The sequence below is a fragment of the Sparus aurata genome, chromosome 9 (genome assembly GCF_900880675.1).
Source record: "Sparus aurata chromosome 9, fSpaAur1.1, whole genome shotgun sequence".
Lineage (NCBI taxonomy): Eukaryota > Metazoa > Chordata > Actinopteri > Spariformes > Sparidae > Sparus > Sparus aurata.
In genome coordinates this window covers 7,425,786-7,440,229 of record NC_044195.1, presented here as the reverse complement: position 1 = coordinate 7,440,229, position 14,444 = coordinate 7,425,786, and the positions used below count along the sequence as shown (strand labels likewise).

The following is a 14,444-nucleotide window of genomic DNA, read 5'->3' as shown; positions in this document are numbered from 1 at the left end:
CTGGAGGCTAGCAGCTAGGCTAAACGCGTTAGCGAGGATGAACGAGCTCGACTGCACATTGAGGGTGTAAATAACTTGTTTTTAAATCAGTTTGGGATCGCTGGGCTTCCAGAGCCTTGGATTAAGCATTATGGATTTATTTTATGTTTTTTTTCTCCTTTTTTTTTTGTTTGTTTTTACATTTTAAAACAACAACAATTTATACATCTCACCAGGAAGTAGCTAATGACTACCTTTTAATTTTTTTGACGAGCTGTTGCTTTAACTTTATAAATCATATAACCACAGTCTGAAACTGACGGCACACACACTGATAATAATAACACAAATAATGATGACGATACATGTTCCCGCCAGCCAATCATCTCTAAACGCTTTAACAACATTTACATTTTATCTGTCTAATAAAGGTCAATGAAGAGAGAGAGACAGAGAGAGAGAGAGAGAGAGAGAGAGAGAGAGAGAGAGACAGACAGAAGGAGGGGAGGTACGGGGGAGAGAGAGAGGGAGGGAGGTAGAGAGACCCTGGCGGACAGCAGCAGAGAGGGAGGTTGGACCGGGAACAATAGAGAGAAACGAAGCCAGCCCTGAGACACCAAACAAACCGAGAGGGCGACAGAAAGAAAGAAAGAAAGAAAGAGCGCCAGAGGGGGATGGAGGGAGCAGAGAGGTGGACGGAGAACATGTGAGGAATAAAGAGGAGAGGATTTTCCGTAGCGGAGGCTTGATTCCCGTCTTTCTTTTGTCGGTGGATTGTATTGAACCGGATTCCGGTATGAACCCTGCAGAAGCGGCCGAGGAGGCGCCCAGCGACCCCGACACTGATGCCTTCTACAAAACAGGTAGGAGAGCCGCCGCTCCCCGCACACCCCGCACCCTGCTCCCCGCACACCCCGCTCCCTGCTCCCCGCACACCCCGCACCCTGCTCCCCGCTCCCCGCACCGAGCTGACACAAAGCATCAGGGGCGAGCTGGACGTGACAGAGGAGCTCATGAAGCCCGGTGGACATCAGCACAAATGTGCTCCGTGCACTCTCTCTCTCTCCCTCACACACACACACACACACACACACACACACAATCACACACGAGCAGCTGAGATCACACGATCCTCCAGCTTATACATGAAATGATGATAGATGCTCCTCTCCCTGCTCACATCACAGCTCCTACATGCGTTTACTGCGTGATTGTGTTCGTGTGTGTGTGTGTGTGTTTGCAGTCCTGTGAGCTCTCGTGTGTGTGTGTGTGTGTGTGTGTGTATGTGATGCTGCTGGTCCCTGCAAAAGAAAGAGGATCGTGAAGGATTCACATCAGCTCACGGGAACATCAGGGAACCACCGCGATATGCGACCAAACGACGATCTATGTTTAACTGTCACAGCTGTAATACAGCGTGTGTGTGTGTGTGTGTGTGTGTGTGTGTGTTTGTGTTAGTGTGTGCGCGCACTGTTGGATTTAGAGAGAAAGAAAAAAAAACACTAATTGTAATTCAGATGATCTAAAAAGGATTTTAGAGTTTATATAGTGGTGTGCAGGATGTATTGATGGAGGCTGTGTTTGTTTATGTGTGTGTGTGTGTGTAGTGTGTATGTGTGTGTGTCTGTGTCTGACACTTCTACCAGAGCCTAATGGCTGAACACACAGGCTGCTACCGGCGGGTCTTCTCATTGGTCATCAGTTGTCAGCCTCCTGGTCCATCACGTCTTCAAACTGCTCCCTCTGTCCCACCAACAGGCCAAACATCAACCTTACAGCCGTAGTTACTCTGTGGGACCTGGACCAGTTGCTAAAACGGATGCCAGATTAATCAGAATATTCATCGGCAGCAGCTGTGATAATGGATTTAAGTGCTGAAGGCATTAATCAGTCAAAAACAGCAAATACTCACCGGTCCCTCCCCCTGACACGGGGGGGCTTTTGTTAGTCGACTACGATCATTGATTTCATATCTTTGGCTTCTGGACAGCTGCTCAGATAAAACACGCCGCCTCGCACCCCGGGAACTTGTCACGGGCCTTCATCCACAGTCTCCTGCCACCTCAAAGACCGAAGGAATAACTGAGCAATCCTGAAAAGAAAAGGAGACATAAACGGAGGCGACACGAGAGTTAAACTGAGTAGAGCGCACACCTCCACCAGACACCAATACACCTCGGCTCCGTGCTTTATTCCCTGAGAATCTCACAGTGTTAAAGAAAGTGAGAAAGGGTTGCTGGATCCGTCCATTTATCAGGATCACAACCCAAAATTAAAGAGGTCTTCTCGCCCCGAGAGCCATCCTCCATCCAAGTTTGGTGGAAATCCGTCCGGTGAGTTTTGTGTGATCCAGTTGACAAAGCGGCCACCAGACGGACACAGGTGACAACATAACCTCCTTGGCGGAGGTCATAGTTCATTTGATCGTTAGAGTCAGTTTTTGATGTCAAACACTCGTCGCTCTCTGGTTCCACCCACTGGAATGTGAGACCTCGCTGCACGCCACCTTGCACTAACTTGTGATGTGAGTTTTCCACATTTTCTTTTATATCAAGACCAAAAAAATCATTGAGAAATCATCGAAGAAAGAGATTAAATTGTTTCTTTATAAATAACTGAAATAGTCAATGATTTATTTGAGCTGTGTTCAGATGGATTCATCAGTGACCGATCACACCAGCAGTGCATACACCTGCACCACCACATGTCTGATGGAAGGGCCCTTTTGTGAAGACTTTAGTTGTGATTTAAGTTTAGAAAGCTTAATCACGTACGTGTGTGTGTTGGATACCGACTTAATAAAGGACATTAGTGTAAACGCGGATTATCTCAGGGTGATATGAGTTCAAGTGTGTGTGTGTGTGCAGTAAATGTGTGTGTTTTACAAACAGCAGGGTTTAGAGAGGGTTTTATCAGTTTAGGAAACGGGTGACATATTCGATGACATGGTAAATACACACACGCACACACGCACACACACACACACTGTATGCAGTGGTGCTGGAGGGGGACACACCCTGACTCTCTCTCTCTCTCTCTGTCAGTGTAATTCGGTTCAATAACTTTATCATGAACAATCCTGCCAAGATACTGAAGTTGATTAGATCAGACGCGCACACACACACACACACTGTGTGTATGGTATGGAGTAACAGGGCTCTATGTGTGAGCTCCTCTTCATTTTTTCCCACAATATTAGATGACTGTCAGTTGGAGCATTACCAGGAGGAGGACATAGAAAACCTGCTGGTTGACTCATCAGTACAGACAATGAGACAGTGTGCAGGAAAACCTGTCTGATTCACTGAAATCTGGTCAAATGTACAAACAACTGTAGGAGAGGAGTCGAGCACGGGTCCCAGAGAGCGTTGATGGAGGAAAATGTGCAGTTACGGAGCCGGGCGCTGTGGTTGTGCTGCTGAGGTCCTGCTGGTTAAGGTGGAGTGTTTTGACTTTGAGTGCAACAATGCTCCCTTAGGCTCATGGGTGCTGTAGTGTGGATGTAGTGTCAAGCAGCAATCCAAACAGGAATTATTTGTGAGATAATGATTTATTAGAAAAGACAAATCATAAAGACTACATCTACTTGTGTCTTTGCGTTGTTTTTTTTTTTTTTTTAACGATTTTCACGATTTTTATATCGATTAATGTTTTAGAGGCAGATGTTTGGAATTTTGTCTTAAAAGGTGAATGAAACTTTTAATTTTATATCAAATGAGTTGCTCAAAGATTCATTTTCTATCAGCGCCGGCCCGCCTCTAAAAGTAAACCCTGAAATGCAGCTCCCCCTGTTCGGAAAACTACTCCCACGCCTTCATTTTATAACATCTGTATGAAATGCTGTCCAGTGACATGACATGATATGACGTAATGTTTCCCAAACGCTGAGAATTTAGAGAGCATACAGAGTTCCAGTGGCAGATGTTCACCAAACTTATGTTTCTAACTCTTAATTCAGGGAGTCGTCGTCATGGTCCTTTATGGAGGCCTTGCGACCTGGCAGCCGTATTCACTGTTTCCTGGTACATAGAAAGTGTATGTGTAGGATCGCAGGTCGAATCTGAGGTTGACTGCTTTAAAGCTCTGATGACTGTGCCCCGAAATAACATACACGACTCTCTGACAGGTTAAATGTATGCTTAGGATGTGCATGTTTTCACCAGACGTGACGCCGGCGACTCATCCCACCAGAACACACACACACAAATGTGGGTTTGGCGTTAATATTTAAAATAACCTCACCCCTCCTGGTCATCACGTGCATCAGTGTGATATTCTCCACGTATTAGAAGTCTGTGTGAACCGGACAGAGACTCCCTAAAAATGTTTTATGTAAAGAAAATAAAAGCAGCAATTGATGCTCGGGTTTCTACAAGCTGGCCTCCTCTCTACCGTCTCCTCTCGATGTAACTCCACAATGTACAAGAAAAGGGAAGCATTTTCAGTCAGGTGTTTTTATGCCCTGTCAAAAAAGCATTCCGTCTGCAGCCTGGGCTGAGGCATGCAGCGGTCTCCTTTAATCAGCGTTTGCCTGCTTTGTAAGTCTTCCTCGAGGTGGAGGACTCTGTCGTCTGAGACAGCGATCCACATACAAGAGCGGGATGGAATGATTCCTTTTTCAACAATAAGACACAAAAGCTGCCTGCACACATTAAAATGCGCCGCCGTGTCTGAGCAGCCGCGAGAGCGAGGCGGGGACGGATCTCTATCGGCTGAATGTCTCCGACTTTGAAATGAGAGATTTCTCCACGCCGCTCCTCCGTCTCTAAAACCAATTCCACATTATGGAGTGAGTGACAGTGCTCCTGCCGGTCCGATGGCAGGGGACCGTACGCGGGCTCGAGTGTTCCTGACATCGTTAAACCAGCTGAACTCTCTTAAATATGCCATCATTTGACATTTCCTCTGTTGCTGCCGTAATGAATTCCTCCTTGTGAAGCTCGGTCCGTCCAGAGTGCCGTCAGACTTGGTAATGACATAAGACACACACGCGAGCCTCATGCTGACTTTTTCTTCCTCGTGCCTCTCGCTGGCACTGGACAACTTTCTCATATTCCTTTTCACGATGCTTCTGCGAGGATTTAATCAAATTTGTGATATTGACACTGGCCGGCGCTGACTCAGCCCCCCTCGGAGAAACAGATTACAGACTTTGCACTCTGCTGCTTTGCTCTTTACTTCCTTCGTGACACTCTGTAACATAATGTCTGCCTTGTAATTTGACACATTTTCGTCTGACAGTAGCCTCCATTAGGAAACGAAGGAAATGTATCCGAGTGTTGACTTTCAGTGATGATGTGTGTCCTGCTCTCTGTACCGGGTGTGATTAACAAGTTATTAACCTAATCTGGGAAACCTGCAAAGAGACGCCCGACAGACATTTCCATTAATGTAATCAGTTCTGTTTCAGTTTTGACAGACAAACGTTAAACACAGAAATCTGAACCATGGATGACAGGTACATCTATGATTAATCCATGCCCAAGCTGTTTACTATCAGCGGCATGTCGACTCTGCAAACCCGACGTCCTTGAAAAACACTTAACCTGCTAGTTAATGCTGCAATTTGTAGAAGACACTCATTTGGATGACACGGCGAATGGAGACACGGGAACAAAGTGTGTGCACATCCGGCAAAATATTCAGCTGCAACACAAAACACTAATTATCTCTGCAGGACACGAAGGAGAAAGGTCTGCACCTTTCTGGGCTCTGAATAAATACTGTAATTCTAGCCCGTCCTGATCAGACAGAAAAAAAACCCCACAGAGGTCGATTGTGAAAGTAGCTTATTGCGACCCATGTTTACCTTTTATTGTTAGTCAGGTCAGATCAAGTCAGGCAATGTAGTGTACAGAGAGACAAAGCCCACGTAGGTAGAAGAAGATCTGGTGCACGGTTGGTTAAACAAGGACGGGACTTCACCCAGATGACTGCTGTTTGTGTCCGGTGTGAATCCAAAGTCAGTCACTTTGTAAGTGATGTAACGTACAGAATGTAACTGCAGATACATCCGTAACGTAAATGACATACATAACATAAAGATTTTAATCCAAACCACAGTCTTTTCCCAACCAAGTAGTTTCCTTGCCTAAACTGTGACGGTATGATGAAGGTCTGGTTCGCCTGTCACTGGTACGAACAGTGATACACAGTACGTCGTTTTGGGGCTCACTGGCACTTGAAGTATGGAGTTGTTAATGTATGAAAGGTATTTTGTTCAGTTCTCTCTGCAACATTTCGATCTACAAGATTTTCCTCAGGCAAGTGTCAGCGAGAGAGATCTGAGGAACAGTTTGTGGATCAAAACGGTGTCTTTACAAGAGGGTGATGCTTTGTCTTTGGAGCCTGACAGTGTGCAGGGTAGACCTTTCTCCTATGTGCCCTGGTTGGAGAAACGGAAATAAAAAGGACTGTACACAACAAGGTTGAGAGGGAGGAGGAGGAGGAGGAGGAGGAGGAGGAGAGAGAACTTCAGGAGAGTGAGGTCAGTTCAGCTGAGAGGAGGCTCTGCACTGAAACCTGATCAACTGGATTATTACAGTAAAGCTTTCTCGCTCGCCGCACGCCATTCGCTCTTTTTTAGTGTGAGTGCATGTGTGAGCAAAGGAACTACCACCAGTGCCAATGTCAATCTAAAAAAAACAAACCTGTCCAGGATAATGTAACAAAGGGCGGAAACTACGTCGGAGGATAACACGTTAGAATCCTGAGTAATCAAAAACTGAATGATTTTATGTATTGACCGTCAACACCAGCTGAACTAGAGCAAAGCCCCGAGTCCAGCTTGGCTTTGTCCGACCTACTGTATAATCGGCTCAGTCATTTCAGTGCGTCCCAGTGTTAAAAGACTGCTGATAGAATTTCCACAATTTAAATATAAGCTTGATGAGCTGCAGTGAAATAGATTTTACCATTTCGTTAATATGGATTTGCCTCTCCCAGCATGGTGGCTGAGCCACTTAGTGTATTATTGAAAACCAACGTGTATCTGCTATGATTTTGTCTGTGTAGGAAATGGCTGTAGTGCTGAGAGAAGACACATTTAAAAAAAAAAAAAAAAGCTCCAGCAGAGGATTTTGAAAAAAGAGCAGAGAACGAGTCAGAATAAATTGTATACGTGTAAGCAACATCTGCCAGGAACACAGACACACACACACACACACACACACACAAATACACACACACTCACAGGAAAGTGCAGGCGGCACGGCAGCTCAATGTTATGCCAATCAGTGGTTTATAAATAGGACCCTAAATTATCAGACGGAAACAGGAAGTGACACGCACGCATTCATACCTACACACACACGCAATCAGAGTGTAGTGTCAGACAGCTGACGCCAGCTGTCTGTCAATAGCTGCTGCTGTTGCTATGCCGCTAGAATAATCATAAATCCCTTTTTTCGCATGTCATTTAGAGTAACAGACATAACAAGCAGAAGTTGATGATGTCATTCTGGTCTCGTCGTGTTAGAAACAGGTGAAGCACAGCAGCTCCTCACACAGGCATGCTGGGAGATTAAGACTTCCTTTCACACCGAGTGTTATCATGGCTGAAAGCAGAGGACGGCGTCCAAGTGCTAAAAACAGAACCAGAGTCTTGCTAAATGCTGCTTCTCTGTAGAATTCAATTAGAAAGGCCCAACCTCTCTGGTGAAGTCCAAAGTTAGCACATGGTTTATGCCTTCCATGCTCCTCTTCTTGGCACTAAAGAGCGGCATCTCGTGAGATTGAATCCCAGTGTGTGTTCTTCAGATTCCAGCGCTGAGGAATGAACCCAGCACCCGCTGTGTGCATGAACAGGTAATTGGAGTTAATTTTCCCAGCTAATCGTCTGAAAGCCACGAGTAATGTCTGTTGCCATGGAGATGTTTAGAAAAGACAAAAGATGGAGGACTTATCAGCTGTTCCAAGTCAAGTTTGTCCTCCTGGAAATGTAGTAAGGTTGCAAGTAAATGGCAATCATCAGACTATTGACTGCATGAAATCCACATTCTGAATGCAGTCTTTAGATTGGCCATCGTAGTGCAAGAACACTGGTTTCAAGGAGGAGTCTGTGTGTAAGTCTATGAGAAAATGACCCTATTTCTCACTTGATCTATTAGTCAGTAAGTCAGTAAATACATCGTGATTTTTATTTTTGTAAATTATGATCCCATTTAGGGTAAGATAGACAACATCAGGATACACTTTAGGGACCCGCTTCTATGTGACAACACTAACACGGTGTGTCCTCGGGTTCTCAGTCAGAATCAGGATTTCCGCCTCAGCTCCACCATCTCATCTAGATATAGTCATCATTCGGTTCCAAAAAACCAAGGCAAAAGCCAACTTCGGACAAACTTGAGGCTTCAGAAGGGTGGTCCACAAACAAAAGGGTGATGTCTCAATGGGTTTATCGCGTTACAAAGTAATCCGTTACAGTGCTGGGAACACATTTTTTGTTGTAACTAGTTACCTTCTACTAGTTAACGTGTTGGTGAAATAATCAGTTATTTAGTTACCTTTTCTTGAAAGTAATCCGTTTGTGGATTTTGTTGGCAAAAACAAAAATCACTTTCTCTCCTGCTGCTCAGCAGGTGGCTGCTCTGTCAGTGCGCATGCGTAGCGAGCTAAATCAATGCAGCAGGATGGCAGAGAGGACAGCGTTAACTTCATTAAATCAAGTGCTTGTTGTATTGTTTCACTGAAACAGCTGTGCCGAATACTGTCTGCCTCTGCCCAGTTCTCTGTCAGATTGTTAGCAGAATAAAGATGTAAATGTTATATTGCGTCTGTCATTTCTAATACTAGACTGTGGAGATACTGATTGTGGGTCGTAAAGAAGGCTACAAAAGTACGGTAGAGTTGGTGCATTCGAAGGTTCATGTACAGCTGGCTACATGCTGTCGAGAATATAACTGACGTGCAACGAGTCGCAAAGAAGTTATACTTACATTTTTGGTGGCGCTTAAATACTCTCATATATCACTGCATTATCTACTGAGGAAAGTAACGAGTTACCTTTTAATGGCAGTAAACCTGTAACGTAACAAGTTACCTTTTAAAATGAATGTTAGCCAGCACTGGTCATCAAGTGGTACACTATGAATACTTTGAAGAGAGACAGTCCAAAAGTGCACACAGTCATTCACAATTCATTGCGTCAACACATGACAGTTCTTGGAAACATAATTTGGAAACCAGTTGGATGCAACATAGAGGAGGCTATGGTGGCAGGCTGAGTATATCGCCAATTGCATGCACAAAAACCCTTCTGCCTTTAGTCAGGGAACAGTAGAAAGTACTTTTTTTTTTACCTTAGACTCACTGCAGACTGAACAATGTTCGAGTGCTGTTTAAACAGAGATGCATAGTCGGGAACTTCAGTGCACATCATGGCATCGTACCAGAAAAAGGGTCGAAAATGAGCGTGTCCACTCTGGTGTCACGTTTTGCATCATTGCCAATCAGAGCTGCAGCCAATAAATGACGATAAATGTCCATGACTACTGCAGGGTCATTTGACCCGGGAATTAATGCTGACTGTACCGTTTCCATTTGAGATAAAAGCCAGATGTTGGTGGGTGTGACTGGGTTTTTTGTCCAGCGGTAGAGCGGTTAAAGAGTGAATTTGTTGCCCTACGGAGGGAAGTGGAGAAGCGTTTGTGTGTTCCTGTGTGCATCTAAGTGCTTTGTGAACAGAGACATTACATGGATGAATGACCAGTAATCCATTCATTCACACTGCTTCCTCCAGGCTTGGAGCCAGATTAACCTGCAACATAAGCACTGAAACTCAGACAGACTGTGAGGTGGAGAACATTTGGATAAACTGGAGTTATGATGTAGGGTTTAGTTCTTGCAAACAGAGTCCCACTCTCACCAAGATGTAGTCTGGACAGCCTCATCGGAGGTGCCTTTGAAATCAATGAGTTTATGCAGAGGGATTAAAACTGATGATAAAGGCGGGTGTTTACACACAGCTCAATGAGATCACACTGTCAGTAATACTTTGGCTAATACTAATCCACTAGTACTGCCAGCACTTACGCTGATACCTCTGATCGCGTGTTGCCATGAATACATATCAACGAACATAGCTCGTTAAAGTCAATTCACTGAACATCTGCTCTCACTGCGCATGTAGCTGCACCGAATGAACGACGGCAGGAGCTGATTTTTAGGTTTTGTGTGAAACGGAAAAAAGTATTGGCGCAAAGCATAATAAATTCAATAATAGTGATTTAGAAGAAAGAAAAATACAATTGACAAGAGATTGAGGCGAGTATAAATGAATTAGTACATTCAACTTGGATTTTTTATGAAAATCTGACAACATGAAATGTGCTGTAAAGTACTCCACTGTTTTCTTTCATACTACAAAATGTTCCTCATCAGCTCAAGAGGTGCTTTGGAGATTTGGGTGTGTTATGCTAGTAGTGGCTATTGTAGCCTCAAGCAGAGGTGAGGTGAAGGCTACAGAAGTCTGGTTAGCTCACCTCTTTTAACCCCCATCCTCAATTTATTTTCATCATTTAAACTTGTAGCAGGCTTCAGACCCGCCCATGTTGACTCAAGTGACATCACTGCAGTAAAATAATCAACCATTACCCCTGGAGCTACAAAAGACTTCATACAACTTTTCTTCACATATTCTTCAGATGTGCACATATCACATAGCACTCCTCAAGACCTGTAAGCAGAAACAATTGAATTCCACTTTAATCGTCCAGTAAAGCTGAACTGTAGAAGCCTACTTGAGCTAATGCTTCAACTCCCATCTCTTAATAATGAGCAAAAATCCAGAATATATCATAAGAAGACAGTAAAAGCCTGTTAAAGTTGTGTCTTTTTAAAGACAATCCTCTTGTCTCTGAATACATCATCTATAGTTTCAACAAGTAAAGTGGACTCCTGGGGTGCGTACACTATGTAATCTTGAATTGTTTCCAGGGAACACTTGTGCCAAAGAAAACGTTTCTTTGACTTCGCTTCACTGACTGTCTGACCAGACCAGACCAGCACACGTTTTATTTGCCATGGAGTCGAAGAAAAATCATCATGTCATGCTTGCAGTTCACAGCAGGGACATACCAGCGCCATATGGGAATCTCATGTTATTAAAATGTAATTTCTTAAAGCAGCTTTGGTATGAGCTAATCCCCCGACTTGTACGATCTGCCAGTTAACAGTTAATGCAGCTGTTGTATCCACGGAATCCAAATAGGCTTTGTCTAGTCTGTCGTTACAGTTTTGAGCTTGATGAAAGTATTATTGGTAGTGTCCTGTGATAATTCTTTTCTTGTTTGTGGATATGTTTTCACATTAAACCCGACATTCGGCTTCAGGGAACCAGGATAAGTTCCCATTCTGGTTTTGAGAAACCCAGATTTGTCAGCTGGAATACTTTGATAGTCACTGTAATAGTGTGGCATCACCCTACCCAGTTCTGTTAGTCAGTGAAACAGTAAATACGATAACAATACAAGGATAAGGCGCCACACACGTAATTAAAGTAAAGTGTGATAATGTAGGATCAACAGAACAACAACCATATAGATAGACTATGAAAGCAGCTTATTACATCCCCTATATACATGACTAGTTAGGCGGTGATCTCTAGTGGCCATAGTAATTATAACGGCAGGAAAGGAGGAAGTCAGGTGAAGTGACACAAACAGAGACAAGTCAGCATGGAGGCCAACATTACGTGATGTAACTTAAGTTACTTACACAACGTTGGTACTTTTCTAACAGAAACTGCAGCAGCAAAAGTTATTTTAAGCCAAACTACAATATTTCCTCAACCTAACCAAACTGCAAGCGTACAACCAACGCGTGGCATGAGTGTCACTGGCACACTGAGCGGGTTATATTGTTTGGTAACTGTGATGTACGTAGTCATCAACCTGTTCAGTCATTTTGTCAAGAGAACATGTTGTAGAGCTGTCCCTTTTTCTGAAAATCAAGTTGCAGTGGCACGCAGTTGGAATAAAATTAATTCGGACAAACCAAACAAACCTCCCAAAACTTTACAGCCCGTCTAACATCACAGTCTTCCGGTTCTTCTAGCGATCACATGTTGAAATCAGATGGATGACCTTTTTGTCACATCTACTGGGCCTCACCTTCTATCTTCTATTACCGTTGGCCTTTCAACAAGCTTCTGGCAGGGGCAGAGTTTGCTGAATAATATGCAGTTACGCGAGGTTGTACACTTGCCGCTGTTCTGCTTGTCTCTTGGTGCCTCGGCTGCCTCAGTTCGGTGGTAAGATACCAGACGAGTCCACAAATTTGCGACTTGAACATCCACAGCGTGGAACCCACACACTCCTTCTCAGATGTGCTGTAGCTGTTACTATGACTACTACTTGTTGTCAGCTCTGCTTGTTATTGTCCTCCATTTTTGTGGCAAAACAACATAACAGTAATATTAGCTTAGTTTACTGGTCAGTTGGGCCATAGATCAAGACTGTACATTTTTTAAGTTGTTTCAGCTCAAATATGAATTTTTCAAGTTCGAACTTTCACAGCCCTTATGTGTTGTGTAGGATACACTAGTGCGTCATTGCTCTGAGTCGCCTGAAACATTTTAGAATCGTGTATATTGGTCAGTGAATTACAAGGTGTCTTTATTCTCCAGATGAACATATCCAGAATATGAAAGCTTGTATAGGATGCATGACCCTCATGCTAGTTTACAGACCCCCAAGTCCAGTCTTAAAACACATTCTTACTTATATTTCTTTGGCATAATAGTGAAGTACATTACAGTGACACTGAGAAGAGTACAACGGATGAAAACTGTGTGCCTTTAGAACCTGGAACATGCTAAAACCATGATCCACACAGCTAGTTAAAGGATCAGTCTGGTGATTTCAGTTATTTTCAACAAATCTCCAAACCCACAGTGTGGTAGTCTGTCTCTTAATACTTTTCTTCCCTACCCCATCTGTAGCACTCAGCCCCAAGCCTATTTCTGTATTCCCTATTTCTGCACTGTAGTTTTTAGCAATTTACTCAAACAGAAGTAAAAAGTACATTAGCTTTGGGCTATTTACAGCCACCGATTTGGCAAGATGTTCAATATTTATGGTAGCAAGATCTGATATCACTGTGTTAGTGTTACTGTAGGACTGTCATATTTTAATTTGCTCCAGGACCATCATTACAACTGACCATTAATCCTGTTTTTGTAATGTCTTAGCTTTGCGACTCAGGGAAGATGGAAAATGTGTCCACACGGGGGAGGTTATCCTTTCTTAAGACGCGTTTAATGTGGTGAAAGAGGATATTTTAACCTTAAGCATGCAATCCTAAACCTAACCAGGTATTTTTTGGTCCCTACAATTTACCAAACAGTGAAAGAAAACTGTCACTTTGTGTACGCTTGGTGTAAAAATAATAAGGGAACAGTGAAACAATATGTTCCAAACAGGATACAGAACTCAGTCTCCAAAAATGACCCTACCATACAAAACCCAGTCAGCCACAATGACTTGCTCCTGATGTGGACTTTATTCTGTACGTTACAATGATGGTCCTGGAACAAAATGATTTATGATGGACTTGGAGAAACAGAATAATCAACAATGCCCATATTCATCTTAATAAAGGAACATGACACCCAGTGTGGGGTGTGGCACAGTGATGTGTTTCAGTACTCGTTAGTGGAATAAATCCTGTACTTGACCTAATAGACCACATTGACACAACGGCCATCACACTCGAGCAGGGAAGCTCATCATTTTACTGCTGTGTTCAGGCCTATAAATGTAGGGAATCTGACAAATTGTTATCATTTTTACCCTGCCCTGATTCATCAGCAAATGTAAAGTGAATTGTGAAAATCTTAAGAGACATTTTTCCAGGTAAAACAAAGGATTTGATGACCAATTAGCTGCCAATAAGCATCAGCTAAAGCTAGGATTCAACCAATTCCTTTCCTTTCATTTAAGCCAGGTAGTGAAAACGCACTGGATGTAATCAAACAGTAATGTTAGCTAGGACGCGGTTGAATCCTTACATTAGCTGTTGTCTTATGGTATCAAATTAGTTTTCACTTGAAATACAGCCTGATGTCCCTCCAAAGTGTCACCACCAATCATGTCTTCAGTTGCTGGTCATTCAGGAAGCAGTGAAATGATAATGAATTATCCGTTTTTCTGCGCCTATACCACCTGCGATGTAGATTACAGCAGTTTGACGTAATCCCAGTATATGAGCTTCCATCGCTGAGCATGACGTCAGAGGAAAATGCCCGGCGTGTGCATATGGTCTATTGAGTGTTCTCATCCCGTCACTTTACATCTGCGAACATACAGGTTGGAGTCTGTGTCATTGACACATTGGTACCTCCAGCAGGCGGACCGCTTCAACTGACTTTTACAGGAAGATTGAGCAGCGGAGTGTCCTGTTCCTTTAAATGAGGCCTCAGTCCTGAGTCATGGTGAGGTAACTTGGAGGGAGGAGCTACACAT

The 14,444-nt window shown here is 43.5% G+C and overlaps 1 protein-coding gene across 2 annotated transcripts in view; it reads left to right on the top strand.

The window, feature by feature from the left end:
• The first annotated feature begins 483 nt into the window (after positions 1 to 483).
• Positions 484 to 14,444, top strand: part of kalrna (kalirin RhoGEF kinase a) — a 155,928-nt gene continuing 141,967 nt past the window's right edge. Inside the window, exon 1 of one of the 2 annotated variants that reach the window (XM_030427284.1) lies at positions 484 to 842. In XM_030427284.1, the coding sequence (XP_030283144.1) occupies positions 776 to 842 (67 nt within the window). In that variant the 5' untranslated portion in view covers positions 484 to 775. The remainder of the gene's footprint in view (positions 843 to 14,444) is intronic. The other variant, XM_030427283.1, reaches the window with a different exon arrangement.